The 23511-nt window shown below is 45.6% G+C and overlaps 2 protein-coding genes and 1 pseudogene across 2 annotated transcripts; all 3 read left to right on the plus strand.

The window, feature by feature from the left end:
• The first annotated feature begins 2955 nt into the window (after positions 1-2955).
• LOC101759306 (ankyrin repeat, SAM and basic leucine zipper domain-containing protein 1) lies at positions 2956-8441 on the plus strand. The gene is made up of 8 exons (XM_004964114.1): positions 2956-3145; positions 3238-3426; positions 4854-4996; positions 6407-6529; positions 7340-7465; positions 7869-7985; positions 8078-8154; positions 8357-8441. Exons 1-8 carry the CDS (start codon positions 2956-2958, stop codon positions 8439-8441), a joined length of 1050 nt encoding a protein of 349 aa, XP_004964171.1.
• A 1022-nt stretch (positions 8442-9463) lies between these two features.
• LOC101759716 lies at positions 9464-13410 on the plus strand (annotated as a pseudogene).
• A 1072-nt stretch (positions 13411-14482) lies between these two features.
• LOC101760124 (serine/threonine-protein phosphatase 6 regulatory ankyrin repeat subunit B) lies at positions 14483-20500 on the plus strand. The gene is made up of 12 exons (XM_022825319.1): positions 14483-14549; positions 14629-14792; positions 14896-15001; positions 15161-15300; positions 18222-18308; positions 18472-18496; positions 18560-18591; positions 19277-19429; positions 19612-19707; positions 19889-20059; positions 20136-20215; positions 20395-20500. Exons 1-12 carry the CDS (start codon positions 14483-14485, stop codon positions 20498-20500), a joined length of 1227 nt encoding a protein of 408 aa, XP_022681054.1.
• Positions 20501-23511: the final 3011 nt, after the last annotated feature.

Raw genomic sequence — 23511 nt, forward strand, 5'->3', positions numbered from 1 at the left:
GAACCAAATTACCAAATCAAACCACCACCCTCCCAACCCAAGCTTCCCAAACCTTCTAGAGACCGTGCGCTCGAGGTCGCCCGCCATGGCGTCCTCCTCCTCCTCCGGCGTCGGACCCTCCACTTTGGGAAGGTGCTCCAGTACTGGGACTTCGTGCTGCCGCCCACTCCAAGGTCGTGATCTACACAAGCGCGAACGATCTGGAGCTCCAAAGGCTCCTCCTTGCGGTGAACAAACTCCACATCTTCGGTGCGAGGAGTAAGTCCTCTCGACTCGACTCCACTCGGTGGCTTGGTTCCGAACTTGTGATCTGATTGTCCCGGATTCGTTCTCGCTTTGGGGGTTCCCGTACGTGTAGGGTTGTTGTGAACTTGATCGATCGAGATTACTAGCTAATTATGTTGCCGTTGGTGCTTGCAAGGTACGCGAAGAAGCTGAAGGAGAAGGGGATTGGCCTGGACGAGGCGGTGGCGACCCTCGCCTTCGCGAACCCCAAGAGCAAGTGCCACGGGCCGCTCCACGTGGCCGCGTGGACCAACTATCTGGAGATGTGCAAGATGTTGGTCAAGGATTACAAGTGCAACCCAAATGCGACTGATGCTGATGGTATTCCCCTTCCGCGATTTCTCCCTGCGTTTCTCTGGTTGGGACTTGGATCCGTTGCTTTCAGTTGCTTAATCGCGCATTTCTGTGAGTTTTTGGGCACTGCGGCATGGGGATTGATGGCGGGTTGTCCTTTGCCCTTCAATCTGTGTCAGTTTGATCGGTGAGGTTTTGGTTGCTTGAGTCGTGGGAGTGTGCGTGAGTTTTTTTTGTGTTTGATACTTTGATTGGGTGTTTCGATGGTAAACCGGAGCAGATGCCCTGATCGATCGTCGGAGTTATGCTCCGGGCGGCGACAGACGTAGGCGTTGCAGTGAGGAGGAAGAAACCGTAGGCTAGCCAGGACTCGTGGTGAAGGTGTAGGATTAGCAATTGGGGCCCCAAACGGGAGCCCATTTGTTTCACAATTGGGCTTAGAAGTTGACCCGGTTGGGATTTGGGCTTGGGCTAAGCCATGGATAAGCAGAGCTGCTGCTCGCCGCGTAGAAGCATAGCGGTGGGCGGCGAGGGCGTTGCCGCGCCGGGTCGGTGCGTGGCGAGCAGCCGACCAGCGCGGGCTGCAAGAGGGAAGGGGACCGGGTACGCGCAGCACGGCCAAGGTGCGGCACTACATAGATTTAATTGTCATCCTAATCGTCCGGGCTACCTAGCATAAATTTATCTTATTTTACATATATGTGGGCAAGTACTATGTTTTAGATGCGGGCTATTCTAATCGTTCGGGGTACCTGGCTTCATACGAGGGTGAAAGATATCACTTACCCGAGTGGCATCAAGGTATGGAACCAAATACTCCAAAAGAGAAGTTCAACCGTATACACTCATCTGTTCGTAATATTATTGAGCGCTCATTTGGAGTATTAAAAATGCAATGACAAATTCTTTACAAGATGCCCGGTTATTCAATGGTCATACAAAAGAAGATTGTTACCGCTACCATGGTCCTACACCATTTCATACGTGAACATGCTAGTGTTGATGTGGACTTTGCTAATTTTGATAGAGATACTAACTACATGCCTACTATTCCAGAAAGGTATAACAAGTATGCCGTGTCTTATGGATCAATTTCAGAATCAAGCTTTGTGACTATGGACACCTTTCGTGATAGTATGGCTACATCCATCGCCCTAGCATGGAACTAGTGCAATGATTATGTAAAAACCTTATTTTGGAACCATGAACTTATTTTGTAATTTTGGTTCTAGGTAAATGACATGTAATTTATTATTATTTTGAACTTTATTGCATGTATTTTCATTTCATATTTGTGAGAAGTAGCTCAAGTTGTTCATTTTGTCTAAAGAACAGTGTATTTATTCAAACCATGGGCAAGAATGGCAATCTACCCTCAAACTTCTCTTTTCTGGAGCTGGGGACATCCTCCCAGCAAACACCTCCATCAGACAGTTCCAACTCCACCCAGAGCTGGCTCCACCTGGAATTATGAAGTGGAGTAGCTCCATCTAAAGTTGGAACCATGCCAAGCAGAACCTTAAATGGCATGCATGATTTGGAAGTTGATTACTGCTCTCCCTATGTTACAGGGTCCGACTTCTCATTATCCTCTCTGTTTTTTTTCGAAAGGTTATCCGTCTTCTTTAGGTGAAATTTTGTTTCCCAGTTTTAAAGGCATGTTTCCTCATGGATTATATGAGCTGAATTATGATCAAGAATCAAGAGTAGTAAGGTAAAAAATCATCATAGCTACCCATGACTAGCATATTTTAAATTATTTGTGGTTCTAAATGGTCTAAAGTGATATTGTTATCATAATACATAGTACCTATATAATTTAAGTGGATTCAAACAGTGCCTTAATTGTTTCGTTTTTCGCGTCTGGCCTGCAAGGGCACCCGCGTTTGGATTTGGATTTGATGGCCTTTCACTCGTGCTTGAAGCACAAGATGAAGGGAGATTAGTGAAGGTGACATGAGATAGACGTAATATAGGCTACTGATATAAGGTCGAGTTCTAAATCCATCAAATTTACATTTGTCTTACTAATTCAACGTGAAATAGTGAGTTTGAATGTCTCTTCGGCCATTTTCGAAACTGAGAAGACCAATCACACACAAGAAGGCAAAGACAAGCCCAACTATGTGTTGGCCCAGCCCAAAAACAACGTCGACTCGGCCCACTTGGGTCTGACAGCGCTCGTCCAGCCTGGTGTGCTGATCCACTCTCCCAGTCTCCCTCGCTTTTTAGTACGGCAGGCTCCCTTCCCGCTCATTTCCATTCCTCCTCCGCTCCCACTCGCCGCCTCCTCTCCCGCTCTCCGCCTCGCCTCCAACCACCCTCCAAACCCTAGCCTCCTCGAAGCATCCAGAGCCGAGTGAGCACGAGCCCGCCATGGCCCCCTCCCGCGCCGCCTCCTCCCGCTCCACCCCCGACGCCGCCAGCTCCGGGTGGTTCTCCTCCTTACGGCCGCCGCTGGACCTCAAGCCCGCGCTCCTGCCCGAGGATGCCGACGACGACGACGATCGGGCGGTCGCAGAGCTCCTCGACGCGGCGCTGGAGGGGGATCTCGCCCGCTCGAAGAGTAAGCTCCTTCGATCGGTCCCCCGCTCGCGATTCGCTAGGGTTTGGGTCTCGATCTGACTGTGGGGTGGGGTTTTGTTTGTATTGGAGCAGAGCTGGCGAAGCAGCTGATGAGCAAGGCGGGGATGAGCGTTGACGAGGCGGTGGCGGACGCGGCTGTCGGCGTGACGGGGATCAAGCGTCGCGGGCCGCTGCACCTGGCCGCGGCGAACGGGAAGGTGGAGGTGTGCAAGTTCCTGATCAGGTCATGCGAGGTCGACGTCGACGCCGCGGATGCTGATGGTAATTCGTTACTGCTGCTGTTCATTCTCATTTGCGTTGTGTTGGATCGGGAGCGTTGTGCTGTTCAATCGTTCAGCTCTGCGAGGTTTTTGGGTTGTGTTCTAGAGTCTGTTGTGGAGGGGGAAGGCCTCAATTCATGGTCTATCAATTAGCGGGCTTAGTAGTTGGGGCTGAGGCTCCCAAACGAGAGCCCATTTATTCCCCAATTGGGCTTAGAAAATAGTTTTTGGTTGGGTTAGAAGTATTTTACTCGTTCGTTTTTGTCCTTTCTGTTGTTATCTCTGGACAATGTAGCGATTATGTTTTCAGGCTGCTTGTTCCTTATCTGGATCATACTGAAATCAAAGGTTAGGTGGAAGAAGTAATGCTAGGCTGCTAAGATTTATTGATTATGTACCATTTATTCAGTCAGAAGTTGGAATCATTGGACATGCATATGAAGTGTTTACCATTTCTCATGATTGTTTTAGGTGCGACGCCGCTAATTTTAGCAGTACAAGGTGTGGGATCCACAACCACTCTAAAGCTCCTACTCAGCCGTGGAGCTGATCCAAACAAAGCAGACAGCATTGGGGTCACTCCTCTCCATATTGCTGCAGAAAGAGGTTCTTTCCCTTGCATTCATGTGCTGTGGATTTTTTTTTTGTTTAGCTGTTCTTGGAGCTCTGTTTTAGATTTATCTGGCCAAATCTGTGTTGTCTTACTTTTTTTGGTTCTAGACAGTTTGCAGTATTTGATCAGCAGTGCAGTGGGATTCTTTTTGGGTGTTTTCCACAACATAGGATTCTTTTTGGGTGGCTAAATGTGGTAGTGTAAACACTTTAACCACTGTGATCCACTTTTGGTGCTAATATCCAGCAGCGCAGTCCATCAAAACTTATTGAAACAATTGTGCATACTCACAATGTACTAATTCATCATACAACATGTTGGATAGTACTAACAGCTGCATAAACTTGTGGTATTTACTTTTGAACAAGATATGTATGCTTGATCTATACTTACTGGATAAAAAAGGGTATAGAAGTATACAACCTGTCTTGGTTACTTAAACCTGGCATTACCGTTGCATGGATACTAGCAACTCATTGTAGGAGCAGATGCAGTAAATGAGGTCTGGATGTTAATACTTAATTGCATTCCTTGTGTGTGAAAATGCTATTTTCTCAGGCTGGATAGAATATCACCATTTGAATTAATTTTGTTGCCTAGGCTTAAGCATTGGTTAACAGGACACCGCAATGTTGTAATCTTCCTGATTCATACTGCATTGCAAAACCCCTTGTAGTTGTAGTTTTATAGAAATGATGTTATGTAGATTTTTAAAATATTAATCATTTGTGATGATTAGATTTAAGTTACAAAATACATTTTAAAAATATCAGAGGTGTTACTGTGTCATGATCAGTTTCCTGCATTTCATCCAGGTTCCTATGAAGTAGCAGAGCTGTTATTGTCCAAGGAAGCTGAGGTTGACCCCATATGTGAAAATGGTGGAGCGCCAATACATGTGTCTGCTGAAAATGGACACGCAAAAGTGTTGAAGTTGTTGTTGCAGCATAAAGCAGACGTAATAAGTTCATTCTTCTCTTTTTGTCAATACTGTGTGCTGGAGTTTAGTATTCTATCATTATTTCTGCCTATAAATGCTCTAGTGTTTGTTTTTTCTTCCCTTGAGGGTCTTTCCCAGTTCCTAACCTTGGAAGCTAAATAGATTTAGTCCAGCCACAGTGGGTAGAATGCTAATTTTGCTTGTTTGACTGTGCCAACATGGGACTCATGTATTTTTAAACAAGTCAATCTACTACTCCCTCCGTTCCAAATTATAAGTCATTCCAACTTTTTTGGAGAGTCAAAGCATCTCAAGTTTGACCAAATCTATACAATAAAATACTAACATTCATGATACTAGATAAGTACTATTAATTTCTTCATTAAATATATTTTCATAGTATATCTATTTGGTGCCATAAACCTTTATGATCCTCTCTATAATTTTGGTCAAACATAAAATGGTTTGACTCTCCAAGAAAGTTGGAATGACTTATAATTTGGAATGGAGGGAGTAATAGATCTTTACTTCTTGTTTTCTTTTATGTGGCACTTTTAACTGGTATCTGGCTCTTCATTTGCCAACATCAGTGTATTTGATTTATTGATGCCTTTGGGCCTGATTTTATCTCATGGAAAATTTATAATTCGCAGACCAAGGTCTAGCCTAGTATACTGCTCTTGTGTGATTTAACTTGCATTTGCTCCCCAGTTATTTGCACCTTATCCCCACAACTGCTTATTTACTGGCATTCTATACCTGGGCAATGTGCAGTGTGTCAGTGACCATCCTGACACTCTTATGTCTGGACAATTGAGGATGGATGACAATGGGTCAACATCCTGTAGCCTTAAACTATCTTGGTTTTTCTTCTACATTGTTATAGTGCTTGTTAATTCTAGATGGAGAAAACAGTAATAGAGGGGGCTCAATTGTTGAAAGTTTGAATTTCCGTCTGCAAATCGTTTATCAGGCATACCTTTTTGTCCAACTGCATCCATACGGGATGGTACGGTATTGCAGATTTGTGGCTTCCCATTTTCATTTTTATTTAATTTTGCAGGGGAAATTGAGTGTGATTGAGTGCTGCCTTTTGCAATCCTTTTGATTTGTACTCCAATTATTTGCATGTTACATAGTTAAACAATTTCTACTCCAGTATCATAACGTGTTCCTTTTCTTTTCTCCAGTACAATAGGCATTCGCGTTCATTCAATACGTCCACTGGCTGCATCCTTCATTGGTCCTTCACTCGATTGCTTGGAGATACTTATTGAGGTGCAGTAACCTGTCTCTTTATATCTGTTACTCACCCTAGAGACTTTTTGCCATGGAACTGATACAATTTGATTATGCCATTCCTATGCTGTGCACAAGTTGCAGCATGCTTTAGAAAACTCTTCTTCAACACTCTGTATGACATTGCAGGCTGGTGCTGATGTCAATGCTGGCAGTCCTTTAACTCCTTTAGTGATAGCTGCTGGGAAAGGCTTAACCAACTGTGTCAAATGTTTGCTGAAAGCTGGTGCTGATGCAAATATTCCTGATGAAGTGAGTTTTATCTTGCCTTTTAGCTTGTTAGTTGTCACTGCTGTCTAGCTTCTGGGTTTTCTGTCTATTATACCAGCTAAAAGGTCTTCATGAATTTTGTAGCGACTAATGTTTATTGAAGCATGCTAAGATCTCTAAATTTCTTTGGTACTAAGAAACACTGCTTGACAAACAAGTAAATTTAGGTCAATTAGCAAAATTTCTTCAATGATGTAAGTTGTTGCTAGTTTGTTTTTATTGTCACGGTTTTCCCAAACCCCTAGTTCTTGCTAGCATGTTTAATGCTAGATGACTCAAAATATTGTTTTCTTGAAGTATCATGAAACTCGGTTAATTAATGGAATTCTTTCTTAGCTAGATGTAATTTTGGGTAAAATGTCCCTCATCTTTAGGTCTGAAGTACAACATTTTACCTCATGAATGTTCCACGTCTTGCTAATACTGAAGTTGATATGATCCTTGCACACAGTAAAGAAAAGAGCAAAGGAATTGAAAGGAGCCGGTCTATTCATGTACAGCTATCCATTGTCTTCATATGAATTCAGGGTATAATAGGCGTTTGGGTACATGTACTGTCACTGTCTTATTCTGCTACACGTTAATAAGTAATACATGCCTGTGCATAAATGATTAATGGTAAACCTACAGCCCTTAGTGCTCATATGTGGTATTAGTGGTATGCTTGCAGTATTATAATGGCTTCCCCACATTCTGTTGTACTCACTGTGCTCCAGATTGAAAACTTAATTTTTTATTCATTAAGCCCCCTCATGTTTGTTAAATTTTTTCATTAATGTGTCTTCTTAACAGAATGGTAAACTACCAGTACAAATTGCTGCACGCCAAGGTTGGAAGGAATGTGTTAAGATTCCAGTCAACCCTGTGGCTCAGTATGCAGACTGGAGCATTGATGGAATAATTCAGCATGAGAAAACTGTGAGTTCAGATGCACATTAGGAATTATTCCCCCCCCCCCTTTCAACTGAATGACAATTGGGTTCATGTTTGTAGCTGCTATGCAGATTGCTAAAGTATATCCTTTGAAAGACCCTATTGCTATTTCCATGCACTATGGATTATGCAATTTATGTTCAGCTTCCTCTGTTGTGTGTGATTTAGTTATCTTTAGTTATCTAAATGCACAAGCATATGGCATTGTAGCTTTCCCAATATATGCTAAATTCTAGAAAAGTGTTACCTTGCTTAATCTCACTATTACTCTAGTAAATTATGATACCAGTTAGCTCTCCATCCCGTGTAACCTAATCAGTGTTAAGATTCCTTCAATACAATAATTTTCACATCAGTGACCCAGTTATTAAACTCTTCATGGTTGCAGGCACTGGATTCGGATGATAAAGAGAATGCTATTTCTGATATTAATATCACCAAGGTTACACTGCCAGATTTACCAGAATCATTCTCTGAGAAAAGAACAGCTTTGACAATGGTGGAGGTGAGCTGTGCTAGCAAATGGCAAGATCATCAAATGGTTTCGTGTTCACTGTCAAGTTCCCTGCTCATGCATGTCCACATTTTCATCCTTAGGAAAACGGCGGAGGAATAGAATCGCTAATGTCTGATTTTAACTTGGGTCCTGAAGACCCAACTGACAAAGCATCGAGGTACATAACCCTCTATCCTCTGGTTTCTACTCTTTCCTTCTTGTTTGCCTCTTTGAGAGCATGTCACTGATCTGGAGACTGTTGGACCGTGGGTATCTGCTTATTTGAATTACAATCGACACTGATTACTGAACTTGCATTGCTATGAATGCTCTGTGACACTACGATGCTAATGCAACTTCCTTTTCATACTTGCATGCAGTGTCCAAGAGAGGCTACCGCTGCGCAGGTCCACCAGAGCGAGGCAGCCCAACGTGCGCATCAGCGGACCTGAATGGGCTCGGTAGGAAGACCTTGAAAACCTGCAATGGTGTCGGTGTGGGCTCAGCTTGTACAATCCTGCATCTTCCCTGGAACCTGTCCACGTTCTCTTGGTGTAATAAAGAAGAAAACAAAGCTTCTGGAGATATGCTAGTAAACTGCTGTACATAGTAAGGTAGAAATACTGAACCGCGAAAATGTTCGATTGTGGCCCCAAAACTTGGTTGGTTTGGACTGGAAGTCTGAAACATTAGCTCTGGTGGTAGCAACGCTGCAAGTTTAAGCGGATGTTCGGACGCTAATTAGGAGAGCTAAATATGAGCTAATTATAAAACTAACTGCAGAACCCTTATACTAATTCACGAGACGAATGTATTAAGCCTAATTAATCTATCATTAGTAAATGGTTACTGTAGCACCACATTGTCAAATCATGGACTAATTAGGCTTAATAGATTCGTCTCGCGAATTAGACTCTATTTGTGCAATTAGTTTTGTAATTAGACTATATTTAATACTCCTAATTGGTATCCAAACAGGGCCTCGTGGAACTGTGGTAAGCTGAGAAGGCGCTGTTTTTACTTCGTTGGCGTGTATGCTTGGTCTGGGAGTTAATACCTGCTGGGATGAGTAATGCCCATCTTGTTGGTCTTTGCTGCCTTTTGTGGTCTTTCCTTCGTTTGTTTGTCCATTCTGATTGACGACGGTCTGCTCCTTCATTTTACATGCTGTGAAGCAACCGCATGTACGGGAACGGGACCAATATCCGAAGCCAAGCAAAATCGTCGTGTTCTGCAGTGGGTCGTTGGCGGTTTGGTGTCAACTGTCGGCGGCGCCTCCTCCCGGGCCCCGATGCGGCCCAGGCCCATTCCGTCGTCTCCACTCTCCCGCCAGCCGCCGCACCCCTCGCCTTTCCCGCCACAAATCGATTTCCTTCCGCAGTACGATTTCCGTCCATTTCGTTTCCCTCAGCTCCGCTCCAAAACCCCTGGTGGCAAGACCTTTCTCGAACCTTCCGGAAACCTAGGGCGGACGTCCGCACCGCGCCATGGCCCCCGGCCCCTCCGCCGCCGCCATCCAGGCCGCCCGTGACGGCAACCTCTGCCTCCTCAAGGGTAAGCTCCGCCGCCGCCGCCGCCGCAATGAAGCGCGACGTTTCGCCTGAATCCCCTTCCGCTGGCGCCATTCGCCCAATCGCCCCCCGCCGCATAATTTGATCCTCGGGATTTCTCTTTCTCTCGGCTGATTAGAAATGGTGAGCGTGTTGGACTTGCGTGGAGTGAAGGGACCCAAGGGGCGGACCTTGCTCCACTTCGCCGCGGCCGATGGGCACCTCGACGTCTGCAAGTTCCTGGTGGAGGGGCCGGGGCTCCACGTCAACTCCACCTCTGTGGAAGGTGAATCGCGCCGCCGCCTCCGCCTCCGCTGCCGCCATCATCAGATTGTTCATTGTTCTTCTAAAAAAAGAACTTATCCCCCTTGCAGGCGAGACGCCGATGCTCCGCGCCGCCGAGGCCGATGGGCACGACATCCTCCCCGTTCTGAGGTACCTTCTGGATCGCGGCGGCGGCCCCGCCATGCCCGATGCCAGGGGATTCACGCCGCTGCACAATGCGGCGGAGTACGGTGTGTTCCCTGCTCTTCGGCCTTCGATTCACCCTTCGGTATCAGGAATTTCATCGAACTCTTGCTTAGAAACCTTAGATAGATCAGGACCTTATGCTTGTATACAGACTGTTTAGATATGCTCTCTCGAGGAGCTGTTGTGTTTGATCTTCATTTCGTGCCTACAGGGAACTGCAAGGCTGTAAAGCTGCTGCTGTCCAAGGGTGTTCCCGTTGATCCTCTCAATCATCGCGGGACGCCGCTGCACTTGGCTGCAGGGTACGGCCATGGCCAGGCTCTGAAGAACCTGCTGGACCATGGAGCCGATGTAAGTTTCAGTATCATTTTCACCTTGATTCGGTTATGAAATTACTCGTCGTAGGAGTGTTTTTGCAGAGGCACATGATGGCTGCGTTCTCTCAAGCATTTCTCCATCATCTCACTAGTTATCAAAACTGTTTTTTCCCTTTGCAGCCCAATAGTGTTGCCAATCATTTTAATTCACCACTCATGGCGGCATGCTAGCGCACTCCTTGGAATGTATGAAGCTTCTGTTTGAGGTCCTGTGAGCTTCCTTGAAGTATTCTAAGTATTCTACTATGTTTTTTTCCCCTGCTTGAATGTTTCAAGGTCCTGTGAGCTTCCTTGAAGTATTCTACTATGTTTTTTTCCCTGCTTGAATGTTTCAAGAAACTAGTTTGTACTAGAATAAATAATCTATGGTAACTAACCAGCTTTGTTACTTCCATTGAACCTGTCATTGGCATCATGTGTGACAGTCCTTCCTAAAGCCTCCTTGATATATATTTCTGTGCAGGCTGGTGCTGATGTGAACTTTAATAAAGTCCGTCTGTCCCCCCTGTTTTATTTTTGGCAGTTGATGATGGCTTAACCGATATCGTCAACTTTAGGTTGGAGCTGACGACCCTAACATTCATGATGGGGTAATCATGGCTTGTCTTTGCCTCTGCTTTCAGATTTACAAATACCATGGCCCTTTGCATATCTGATGACTGGGTGGTATAATTATACAGTTCTAACAAAGTCTTTGAGAGTTCGGGCTGTTTCAGCTCCCTCCCAGGACCTTTGCATTGTTCATCGGTATTTCGAGCAATTAGTCGCAAGTTTTTGACTTGTAGTGTTCCCTGGCCACTAATTGCCTAAGCTGCAGTACCAAACTTGTCCAAGGGTGTTCTTTATTTTCTTCTGTCAATGTGCAGCAGCGCTTTAGGTCAGATGTCAAAAACAGAACAAGTCTCTTGGGAGCGTAAGGGTGTGTATAGAATACAGCCTTCTCTATAGGATAAATTTCAAGAACATTTTGTGCTGTAGGTCTGTTTTCATATTCAATTTTATTGGTTTTCCACAGAGTAAGAGCAGTGGTCTGGTCTGTTATTCCATAGTTTGCAGCTCTAGTGATAAATTTCCTTTGTCCGAATAAGTGGATATTTTTTGTAATTCATACAGATCAAATTTGCATCTCAAAATCGTGGTTTCACCAGGCCAGTATGTACAGTCCACACGATTGAAATTCCACTGTTTCAAAGTTAGTCTAGGTACTCCTACAATCTCCGATCACTAACTAGAAATTAAGAGGCAGAAATTCTGGTTGCTTTCTTCAAATTCTGCTATGCTCGTTTAACAATATATAGGACCATTAGTGTCACTGGTATGTTATTTCTTAAAGTTCTTCTTTGTTAAGAGAGAAAAGAAACTGTTCATCTCCACTTCACCTCTTGCTGGATCATAATATCTCTTCCATTTCTGTCTATGCAATGCAGGATGGAAAATTTTTAATCATGTTAGCGGCAGCGCATGAACATCGTGAGCTTGTTGAAATTCTATTTCCTCGGACAAAGCCAGTTCCATGTATGCGCGACTGGAGTGTTGATGGGATTATTAGAACCATGAAATATCCGCACTTTGAGCCTCTGGTATGTTAGTGGCCTTGTGGGCACATTTTTCTCAGCCGAGCTTACAGAAATATTAGAGTAAATGGATTCAATAGAGCAGCACAAAATTGCTAACTATATCATTAATCTAACTGCGGGAAGCTCTTGAATGTCACGATTTTTCTCTAACTGGTGCTACCGTGTATAGGAGTTAGTGGAAGAAAAGATAGCTGATTTGAAGTCACAACGAAAAGAAGCGTTTGCAAAAGGGGACTACCTTGCCGCAATCTACTTCTATGACCTGGTAAGTGCTTGAACCAAGATTCAGGGTATACTTATTGAGAACTTGGGATAATGCAAAATGTTGCAGGATAGATAATTAGTTATGAAACACCAACTTTCTTGACACTGCTGAAAAAAGAAAATCTGAAATCTCGCTGATTGTTATTGAAGGCAATGGGGAAAGACCCACTTGATGCCACCTTATTCTCTGTTGAGAATATGCAATGCATACTTGGAACCTTCTAGAAGTTTGTAGAAGACACTAACTTTATCATGCATAAGGTTTTAAAAGAGTATAGGGAACACAAGAAAATTTCTAGAACATCTTTCATGGCAAACTTAGAATAATGTAGAACCTAGGAGATTTCTAGAGCATGGACACTTGTCAAATGTCCATGGCTCACCTAGGCCTATAAATAGGGGTGGCCTCCACCCCTCATGTATGCCATGCCAAGTAGAGGTCATATGGAGATGGTATAGGTAGCCATCATAAAGAGTTGAGTGACATGCCATCGTAGTATGGCATAAATAGAGTGTGGTAGGATAGCCACATAAAGAGTGTAAGAATGTTGTATCAAATTGTGAATAAAGGTTGAGTTCCCTTGTAGAGAGTTGATCTTCCGTATTGGTGCCAGGTGAAAGTCTCCACAGAAGGAGTCGGTGTCAAGCTTACGGGCGATTTCTCAACATTCACCAGAGCCTATGCTGGTTGCGGTTAAGAGAAGGGGAGATGTCTTTGTTAGATGCTCGGCATTGCAAAATGTTGAGCGCACGTTTTGCAAAGGCATGGTACCGTGAGGGCGCGGCTCTCAGCTTGCTGAAGGTATGGCTTACATTGTATCAATTTGTAGCCTCACAACCTGATGTAATCTGTCCACATGTGTATATATCCTCGCTCTCTTGGTATTTCTCTATGCACAGAACTACAAAGGAGCAGCCGATGCGTTCAAGGGAGTGCTGAAGCTTGACCGTACAAACAATGAGATCAAGAAAGCAATGAGGCACTTCTCTTCTTTCCTTCTACTGCTGCTATCAGCTATTTCCCTGACCAAGTCAATTGTGCATGGGATGGGGATCATGCAACCTCTAATCCTAACTTCTCCCTATACAGCTCTAATTAAGATTTGTGAATGGTAATTCTTAGGCCTCTGATTCCTGAAACTTGCAGGGAGGCTATAGAGTCTTTGAAGAGTTCTGCTCGCTCTGGAGATTATAACATATATGGGGATTTGTTATAAAAAACCATATGTGGGGATTATAACTATATGTAACAAACAACGTGCTGCTGATGACTAGTTTCAAGCTGTTTGTCACTCTTGATCTTTTGCATTATATTTTGTTGCTGCCTGAAGTGAACTCATGCTTTTTTTAAATATATGCTTCTATATTATAAATGCCGATCATTTGTCGTTGCTTTGAATTTCCTGCTATTTGTTTTTCCCTCCACAGATTCATTGTTGCCATTTCAGAATTCGCCACCACAAAAGAAAACTAGAGATCCATAGATAATACGCTGATTGCACGCTATATGCTGGACTGTAAAATTGACCAACAATATAGTGTGATTTTCAAGTTTTTTCGATAAGAAAAAAATATTAGTTTGTCATAAGATCTGAATTTATTAGCAAACTAAAAAATTTAATCAATGATGGCACGGTGGAGTTACCATTGGCATGGACAGCAAGGTCTAGTTCCCATTTTACATTCGGTTAAGCATCCAGCTACAGTATCAGTTTTGTCTGCTCCAACTTCGGGCCTGTTTAGTTTCTTCCAAAATCCTAACTTTGACATTATGCAAAAAGAAGATTCCCCATCACATCAAACTTGCGGTACATGCATGGAGTACTAAATGTAGACGAAATCAAAAACTAATGCACAGTTTTGTTGTACTTTGCGAGACAAATTTTTTGAGCCTAATTAATCAATATTTGGACAATAATTCACAAATACAAACGAAATGCTAGTTGCGCATTTATGACAAAATGTAAATTTTACCACTCTCAAATTGGAAACTAAACAAGACCTTCCTCCACCTCCAAGCAAAAAAATGGTCACGTCCGCTGCAGACGTGGCACGTTGCCGCCAGGTCACGCGTGGGGGTCCCCCATCCCCATGCCACGTTGCAGCCGTCTCGTGGTCTCCCGCGCACCCCTTGCCTTTTCCCGCCAAAAGACACCACCCACCCGCCCCGCTTCCATCCCATTCCCCACTCTCCGCTCCAAAGCCCTAGCCTTCTCGAACGAACCTTCCGGAGACCAAGGAACCTCCAGGCACGGCCGCCGCCAGCCATGGCCCCTAGCACCGCCGACGTCGCCATCCAGGCCGCCAGTGACGGCAACCTCCGCCTCCTCAAGGGTAAACGCCGCCGACGGCACCGCACCTGGATTTCGCTTGGATTCCCCGATCGATTTCTGCAATTTCTCTTGGCAATTAGGACTGGCGAGCGACCTGGAACTGCGGGGCGTGAAGGGCATCAAGGGGCGGAGCCTGCTCCACTTCGCGGCGGCTGGTGGGCACCTCGAGGTCTGCAAGTTCCTCGTGGATGAATTGGGGTTCCATGCCAACTCCACCTCCACGGTAGGTGAATCGATTTGTGCTGTGTGCAGCTATCAGATTATCACTTCTTCTTCAGAGATTATCAGTGAGAAGGCCCCCCACCTTTTGCAGGCGAGACGGCGATTCTCCTCGCCGCCGAGGGCAGGGCCACAACGTCCTCCCCGTTCTGAGGTACCTTCTGGAACGAGGCGGCGACCCGGCCTTGCCAGATGCCAGGGGATCCACGCCGCTGCACAATGCGGCGAAGTATGGTGGGTTCCTTGCTCCTGGATTCTCCCTCTGCCTCATGAACTTTATGGAATTAGATTGAGCACCTTAGCCAGTTAGCCTACAGGTTGTTTACGAATGCTCCCTTGATGAGGTCTTGTTGTTTTTGATTCGGAATATTTACCATCTTCTTGTGCCTCCAGGGCACGACGAGGCTGTAAGACTGCTGCTGTCCAAGGGTGTTCCAGTGGATCCTCTCAATCATCATGGGACGCGGCTGCACGTGGCTGTAGGAAAGGACCAAGACCAGGCTCTGAAGATCCTGCTGGAGCATGGTGCTGATGTAAGTTTCAGTATTGTTGTTACCCTGTTGTGTTGGCAGTTTGGCACTTCACACACTAGATAAAGGCACTGGCTCGATTACGCTCTAGAATGATCTACCTTCGGGAAGGGGATGCCAGCACTAAATTGTTCCTTATGCAGTGCAGCCATAGAACCAGGAAAAGATTCATAGCCAAACTGGAGTATGATGGAGCTGTGGCTTTCACCCATGAGGAGAAAGAGGACATGCTCTTTGCTTACTTCAAACAAATCATGGGAACAACAGTCCAGCGTACTGAGGTGATTGACTTACAAGCCCTTGGTGTTCAGCATCTGAACCTGTCACTTTTAGATGCCCCCTTCTCTGAACATGAAATTTGGAGCACGGTCAGGATGCTGCCTAATGAGAAATCTCCAGGACCTGATGGATTTACAGCCGAATTTTACAAATCGGCTTGGCCCCTGATTAAGGATGACATTGTGGCAGCCTTTGATGCTTTTTATAGAGTCACATGTGGCCAACTTCATAGACTAAATGGTGCTCTCATCACCTTGTTGCCAAAGGGGCAGGATCCAAGATCACCATCTGATTACAGGCCCATCAGCTTGATCCAAGTTTTGCAAAACTAATGGCAAAGCTGTTGGCCAACAGATTAGCTCCTGAGCTTGATCGACTAGTGGATGTAAACCAGAGTGCCTTCATTCAGAGAAGATCCATCCATGATAGCTTCAAATTTGTAGAACAAGCTGCTCGGTCGTTGCACAGAAAGAAAAAGGCTTCAGTGCTGCTAAAGTTGGACATTTCAAAAGCCTTTGACACGGTCTGTTGGCCATTCTTGCTCCAGGTGTTGCAGGCACTGGGTTTTCGCGAAAAGTTTCGAGATTGGGTGTCTGCTCTAGTCTCAACAGCAACAACCAGGGTCATGCTAAACGGTGTTCCAGGACGTACAATTCATAACGCAAGGGGGCTCAGACAAGGGGACCCTCTATCCCCGATGCTCTTCATCCTCCCCATGGAAATGTTGCACCGGTTAATGAAAAAAGCTGTCCAACAAGGTGTTCTCGCTGCACCAGCTGACCAAGGAATACAACACCAATGCTCCTTGTATGCGGATGATGTCGTCCTGTTTGCTTCGCCCCAGATCCAAGACATGATCACTGTCAGGGAAGTCTTGCAATTCTTTGGAAACGCCTCTGGGCTGCATACCAACTTCCAGAAGAGCCTGATAGCGCCCATAGCGTGTTCTGAAGAGCAGATCAGCAGAATCACAGATGTCATGCCGGCCCGTGTGTCTGACTTCCCAATCCAATATCTGGGACTTCCACTGACCGTCGGCCGCTTAAGGAAAGCCCATTTCCAACCTCTGATAGATCGAGTAACTGCAAGTATGCCGGCGTGGAAAGCACCGCTAATGAATAAAGCCGGCCGATTGACCACTTCAGGGTTGTGATGAGCTCGATGCCTACCCATACACTCATTTCACTGAAGATACCGGATTGGGTATTAAAGGAGATCGACAAGAGGCATTGAGGATTCCTCTGGGCCGGCAAGGAAAAGGCACTGGGTGGCCAATGTTTAATTGCCTGGCCAACTGCTTGCAGGCCAACTGAGTATGGCGGCTTGGGATTAGTTGATCTCAGAATCGCCTCCTTTGCCCTCAGACTGCGATGGCTCTGGCTAAAGAAAACGGATGCTGACCGGCCTTGGAAACATGTGCCACTTGATTTCGCTCAGGACACTGTACTCCATCAGATGTTTCAAGCATCGATTCAGATACAGCTAGGCGACGACAACCTGGCGTTGTTTTGGCAAGACAATTGGCTTGGCCAGTCTTCACCTTGTTTCCTGGCACCGGATCTTTGCAAGTTAATCAGGCCACGTATAAGGAAAACGAGAACGGTTGCCTAGGCGCTTCACCAGAAACAGTGGATTCTTGATTTTGATGGACGGGCTACAGTCCCCGCCCTCACCCAATACGTCCTCCTGTGGCATGCTATCGCCAATGTCCAATTACATCCTGAGGTAGAGGACTGGGTATCATGGAAATGGGACGCTTCAGGCATTTACTCCGCAAGATCGGCCTACCGTGCATTCTTCTTTGGCGCCACAAAGTTTGCTTCAGCCAAGCTGATATGGCATTCTTGGGCGCCACTGAAAGTCAAGTTCTTTATGTGGCTGGCAATCAAGGAAAGATTGTGGACAGCCGAGAGGAGGCACCGTCATGGTTTGCAAGGGAACGCGGAGTGCACTTTCTGTGATCAGGAGCCAGAAACACCAGCTCATTTGCTTGCATTATGCCCATACGCACAGGAGGTTTGGCACATCGTTACATCGATGTTGCACATCGTTACATCGATGTTGCACATCCAGAATGCTGTGCTCCAAAATGAAACCTCTCTGACGGAATGCTGGCTGAACAAACGACGAGCCTTGCCTGGATCAAGGAGGAAAGGGATGGATTCAGCGTTCCTGTTGATCTCCTGGAGGCTATGGAAGCAACGAAACGATAGAGTCTTTGCTAGAGCTCCTAGTAGAACTCCAGCACAGCTAGCTGAAGACATCAGAGATGAGGCTGTTGTTTGGTGTGCAGCAGGTGCCAAGTATTTAGCTTTGCTTCATTGGCTGCAGCCGCAACTGGGCTCTCAGCAGCAGCAGCGCAGCACCTCTAGTTTGTTGCCCACTATCTTAGTTGGTTGTTTTATGGTTGTTGTCTTACTGTAATGTAGTTCTCAGCTTGTTGATAAAACCGTGTGCGTGCGTCCGGTAGGCCCGCGTTGTAACTTTATTAATCTTCTTCTTCATACAAAGGTGCGCAACTCTCCTGCGTATTCTCGAAAAAAAGTAGGAGTTTTAGCTGAATACACATTATTGGGTGCATTATCTGAATCGTTTTATTAATGACCTCAAATAGTTAATCAGAAGTCTGACATTTCCCTTTGCAGCCCAACAGAGTTGTCGATCATGTCCTTTCTCCACTCACGTTGGCATGCATTGGGTGCTCCTTGAAGTGTATGAAGCTGCTGGTTGAGGTGGTTACTTATTGACTTTCTTTTTCAGCCTTAATCTATCAAGAAAGTTTCTTGTAGTAGAATCTAGGCTAACTAAACAATCTTGTTACTTCCATTGACATTTTTTGTCATTACTTGTGGAATTCTCTCTAATGCTACCCGATTTGTATTTCCCACTTTATAGGCTGGTGCTGACGTGAACTTTAAGAGTCTGCATGGGCAACCTGTTTTAATGACGGCTGTTTATAAAGGTCTGACTGACTACTTGCTAGAGGTTGGAGCTGGCCCTAACATTCATGACAGGGTAATCACATTTATGATTGTGTTTTTCTCTGCTTTAGTTACTTTGATTGATGTTTTGTCGTTTACAATCTTATGGTCCTCTGTGCTAGTTCAGTCCCTTCTCGAGACCTTTTATGCTGTCCATTTAATTTTTCAGCAATTAGTCATACTTTTGCCTCATGTTCCTTACCACTCGTTACTTAGGCTGGGATCAAGTGTGTCGCCATTTAGTAACCTTTTTATATTCTATTTATGAATGGATGTCACGCCCATTTTTTTAAAGCTCCCGGAACATATATTCATTGATTGTTCATATGTCAGCAAGTTTTGTACAGTGGGTCTGTATTCAAGTGCAATTTTATCGTTTTGTTTCAGTTTGCACCCATCTGGTCATATACTCTCTGGTTTGCTTCTCTAGCGCCTAAAATTGTGAATATTTTTATAATCTGTATAGATAAAAAATTGCATCTTAGAATTGTGGTGCCATAGGTCCAAAGCACAGCACTGAAATTCCATAAAACATTAGACCAGGATCACAATGGTTGCAGCACTGGATCACTAACTGGATTTTAAGACTAATTTTGCTTTCTTGCCTGAAACATTTGCTCTATGTATGTAACAGTATATGCTATTTTCTTAAAATTCTCGTTGATCTCCTTCTCCTTTCATGGTTGAGTTTTCCATGTTTTTTTGTCTTTACATTGCAGAATGAAATTTTCCCAATCATGTTAGCAGCAGCTCATGAGCATCGTGAGCTTGTCGAAATTCTATTTCCACAGACGAAACCAATTCCTTTTGTGCCAGATTGGAGTGTGGATGGGATTATTAGAACTACGAAATACCTTCTTCTCAATTCTGAGGTATGTAAGTTGTTTCTTATAGGGACACTTTCCCAGCCAAGCTTGCAAATTTAATCGAGGGAGAGAATGCCACGATTGAAGTAATTCAGGAGCACTAATTTTCTAAGTGTTACATTTGTCTATGTTATTAGAACTTCTTGAATGCCATGTCCTTATGTAACTGAACATGCTACTGTGGATAGGTCTCGGTGGAAAAACAGATAGATTATTTCAAATCACAAGGAAAGGAAGCATTTGCAAAGGGGGATTACCTTGATGCAGCCTACTTTTATCTGCTGGTAAATGCTCGAACCAAAATATGGGGTACACTTGTTGGAATCTAATACAAAATGTTGCATGATAGGCGACTAGTTGTGAAATATCACACTCAGAGCACAAGAAGTCTTCAATCCATTTTTCACTGTAGCCGCTGCTCAAACAAATTCTGAGATGCCAAGTTCTCTCCGGTTGTTACTGCAGGCAATAGAGAAAGACCCACTTGATGGCACCTTATTCTCCAACCGGAGCCTATGCTGGTTGCGTCTGAGAGAAGGGGAGAAGGCCCTGTCAGATGCCCAGCATTGCAAAACGTTGCGCCCACGTTGGGCGAAGGCATGGTACCGTGAGGGCGCAGCTCTCAGCTTGCTGAAGGTATCAGCATGCATTGAATTTAGCCTATCTAGTGTTTGCTCCTATATCCTCACTCTCGTGGCATTCTACATCTCAGGACTACAAAGGAGCTGTCGATGCATTCTTGGAAGCTTCCAAGCTTGACCCTGCCAGTGACGAGATCCAGAAAGCATTAAGGCACTACTCTTGTTTCCTTCTCTTGCTATTTTTCAGCTACTGTCATAACTGACTGAGTCTTTATCCATGGGGAAAAAGATGAAAATCCACATATCCTAGCTCTTCCACATACTGCTTGAATTAAGAATTAAGATATGTGAACGCTATTCTTAGGCCTTTGGTTCCCCTGAAACCTGCAGGGAGGCTGTAGAGTCTACAAGGAACGCCGGTTACTCCACGAACCCACCAGCTGCTGCTGCTGCTGCTGCTGCTGCATCTATTCACAAATCTGATACCTCAGATTGATAGTCGTCTATAACACTACATGTGGCTGATACTGCACGTATCCAGAACCACGACTTGCCTGCAGAGACTAGTTTCAATCTATGCTTGACATACTGAACTCTGACCTTTTTGTGAAATGTCCTGTGGCTACTACCTGCTTAGGCTGGATGCGAGCTTTCACTGGATTGATAGAACTAGTCCTGCTAGGAAACTGGACTTACTATTCCTTGCAATGTTACAATGTATTAGCGGTACGGTGCTAATCCGTGTTTTCTTAATTGGTTACCACTCTCGGTCTGCAGGATAGCAGTGACCACAATTACGAATTTGCACTTATGTGTGGTCAAGAGCTTTTTTTGAATATGGGTAGTTATTTTGGCACTTTATCTTTGCTTGGTCCTGGTGATCCACATATATTGTTGTAATGTGTGGGGTCATTCTGTCGTGCATATGATATGAAGGTTCGTAGCTATAGAATCTGGACGCTGTGTCACACCCGATTTTTAAGGACAAAATCGAGTGCATTAAATACATGTGCGCCAGGATCAAGTTACACACATGTACGACAATAGTGAATAGCAAAGTCAGTGCTAAATCGAATAAAGAGAGCATTAACCATTATTACATGACCGAAAGTCTCACATAAACCACAGAGTCTAATTTTTACGCAGCGGAACTCCAAAGATGACGACGACTCCACAGGCAGCTGACTGAAGAAACGTACGCCTAGAACTCCTCGAAGTCGTGGAAGTACTCCTCTTCCCAATTAACTTGGTCTGAACAGCGGTTTTGCAAGGGTGAGTACACTTATGGTTGGTACTCAACAAGTCGTGGGGAATAGTGTAGTGTAAGGCTAATTCAAGGTATGGCTAAGGCATAATTAGCATTCGCTTTTAATTAAGTTGGTCAAGTTTTATTAGCAATTAACTAAGTATAAGTTTATACCACCCGAAATTAAACATGATCATAAATAAAGCAACAAATGCATGAAATGATAACAAGTTAAGTCCATCTTCCGATAATATTATCATGTGAGGGTCCAGGCCGCTCTTAACCGTGAGCACGGCTGATCGATCAGTTTAACACTCTGCAGAGGTGGCACATCTTTACCCACAAGTCGCGTAAAAGTTCAAAAGAACTTTGGACCCAACCATGCGATGCTAGCTAGGCACCATACCACACTTCCGAGGTGTGATTGCATAGGGACGCTACGAGGCCTTTACAAAGATTCGCTAGCAATGTGGTAACCCGCTAAGGTTTCAGGTCGAAGCGAAACATAGCAGTCCCCTAGAGGGCATAGTGTCTTAGCCAAGCCCACTTCCCAAGAGAGCGAGTGCTATATCCCATCAACGCCTCCCCTCTTGCCCTTTCGGTAAGATTACCCCAAACTAGAGTTTCTAATTAATCAGCCAAGACCAGAGCCATTTAGTCTTGTGGTAGCACTGTTTTCCTGGGTGGTCGCTCCATGTTCCGTTTAACAAAAATGATCTTGTCTTAATGAAAGGTATAACAGAAGTAAAGCAAGATTAAGCATTGTGTTTGGTTAAACCACCATGAACCAAGTAAGCACTAAGCATGAGCTACCCAACATAAAGTAAACCGGTTGGTCAAGGCAAAGGTAAATCAATCTAGGCGAACCTTAAATTGGGACCCATCAATTTAATCTTAATATGTGCATAGCATAAATGTTGAGTACGAAAAAGTAAAGGTGTTTGGGACAAAAAGGTAGTGATCAAGGACACGACTTGCCTTCTTGGCCTTGCTCCTGCTGTTCGTACTCCTCGAAAGCTTGATCGGCCACTCCCTCGAACTGCGGGGCGTCTACACGCGTCACACGAGCACATACAAGCAAACATGGGCAAAAGTAAGAAAACAGTACACCAAACATAGTAAAACAGAGAAAACAATCTTGAAAAGATGATCTACGCTTTAAAACGAACACGTGGATATAAAGAACGCGAAAAACGGAGTTAAGACGCAAAAGATATGATTAAAACAAGATCCAGGGACTTTTCTGTAAGAAAACAAAACTTTTAGGGCCTATCCGCGAAACCCGAGGGCTTATACGTAATTATGCGTATAAACCGAGGGTCTGACGCGTAAAAACAACAAACCCGGACGGCGGGTTGATTTCTGGAAAGCTCAAGGGTTAAACCGAAAAAGGAGAGGGCAGATCTGTAAATATTTTTAACGCGATCTGGACCGCGGGTTGATTTGCGGAAAAGTCAGGGGCTCAAATGCGAAGGCGGCGCGGCGCGGCTCGGTTGACCGGTACGCGGTCTGATTTGACTGGCCGTGAGCCGTCGGATCTTGATCGGACGGCCACGGTCGTCGATGACTCGCGGGCGGCGGCGGAAACCGAACGGCGGCGGCGGCGAGCGGCGGCGCGCGACGGCGAGCGGCGGCGGGTCGCCGGAGTTGGGCGAAATAGCGCCACGGAGCACGGTTTAACTCGCGGGTTGCACCAAAAGAGAGAGGAGAACACGGCGATCCCGTTTTGGGGGTCCTCGTCGGCGGGTGCTCACCGGAGGCGGCGGACGACGGCGGGGAAGCGGCGGCGGCGCTTGAGCTTGTGGCGGCTAGGGTTTGGGGCGCGGGTGCTGGTGGAGGAGACCGGGAGGGGCGGCGGCTTTTATAGGCGCTAGGAGATAGCGTCGGCGCGGGTTTAAATCCCCCCGGAGGAGACGGAGCGGAGGAGTCCGGGGCGGGGAAGGCGCGCGGCGGTTGCGGGAGTCCGGCCGGAGGAGGAAGAAGGCGGGTGGGGCCCACCCGTCAGCGGACGCGGGGCGGTAGGCGGGCTGGCGGTGCCGTTGGTGGGCCGGCGCGGCATTCACGGGCCGCGAGGCGGGCGAGCGGGACGCTGGGCCGCAAGGAGAAAGGTGAGCGAGTGGGCGGAGCAGGCCGGGGCGGCTGCGTGGGCCGGCAGAAGAAAAGAGGAGGAGGGGTGAAGCGGCGGGGAGCTGGGCCGGCAGGGAAGAGGAGGAGGCCGGCGGGCTGCTGCGGCTGGGCCGCGCGGAAGAAAAAAAGAAAGG

The sequence above is a fragment of the Setaria italica genome, chromosome III (genome assembly GCF_000263155.2).
Source record: "Setaria italica strain Yugu1 chromosome III, Setaria_italica_v2.0, whole genome shotgun sequence".
Classification (NCBI taxonomy): Eukaryota; Viridiplantae; Streptophyta; class Magnoliopsida; order Poales; family Poaceae; genus Setaria; species Setaria italica.

Coding starts and splice junctions, on each gene's coding strand:
- LOC101759306 (XM_004964114.1), top strand. CDS start 2,956: ATGGCCCCCTCCCGCGCCGCCTCCTCCCGCTCCACCCCCGACGCCGCC. Junction 3,146..3,237: donor GGATCTCGCCCGCTCGAAGA/GTAAGCTCCTTC, acceptor GTATTGGAGCAG/AGCTGGCGAAGCAGCTGATG. Junction 7,466..7,868: donor TAATTCAGCATGAGAAAACT/GTGAGTTCAGAT, acceptor TCATGGTTGCAG/GCACTGGATTCGGATGATAA.
- LOC101760124 (XM_022825319.1), top strand. CDS start 14,483: ATGGCCCCTAGCACCGCCGACGTCGCCATCCAGGCCGCCAGTGACGGC. Junction 14,793..14,895: donor TAGGTGAATCGATTTGTGCT/GTGTGCAGCTAT, acceptor CGCCGAGGGCAG/GGCCACAACGTCCTCCCCGT. Junction 19,430..19,611: donor ACCTTCTTCTCAATTCTGAG/GTATGTAAGTTG, acceptor TACTGTGGATAG/GTCTCGGTGGAAAAACAGAT.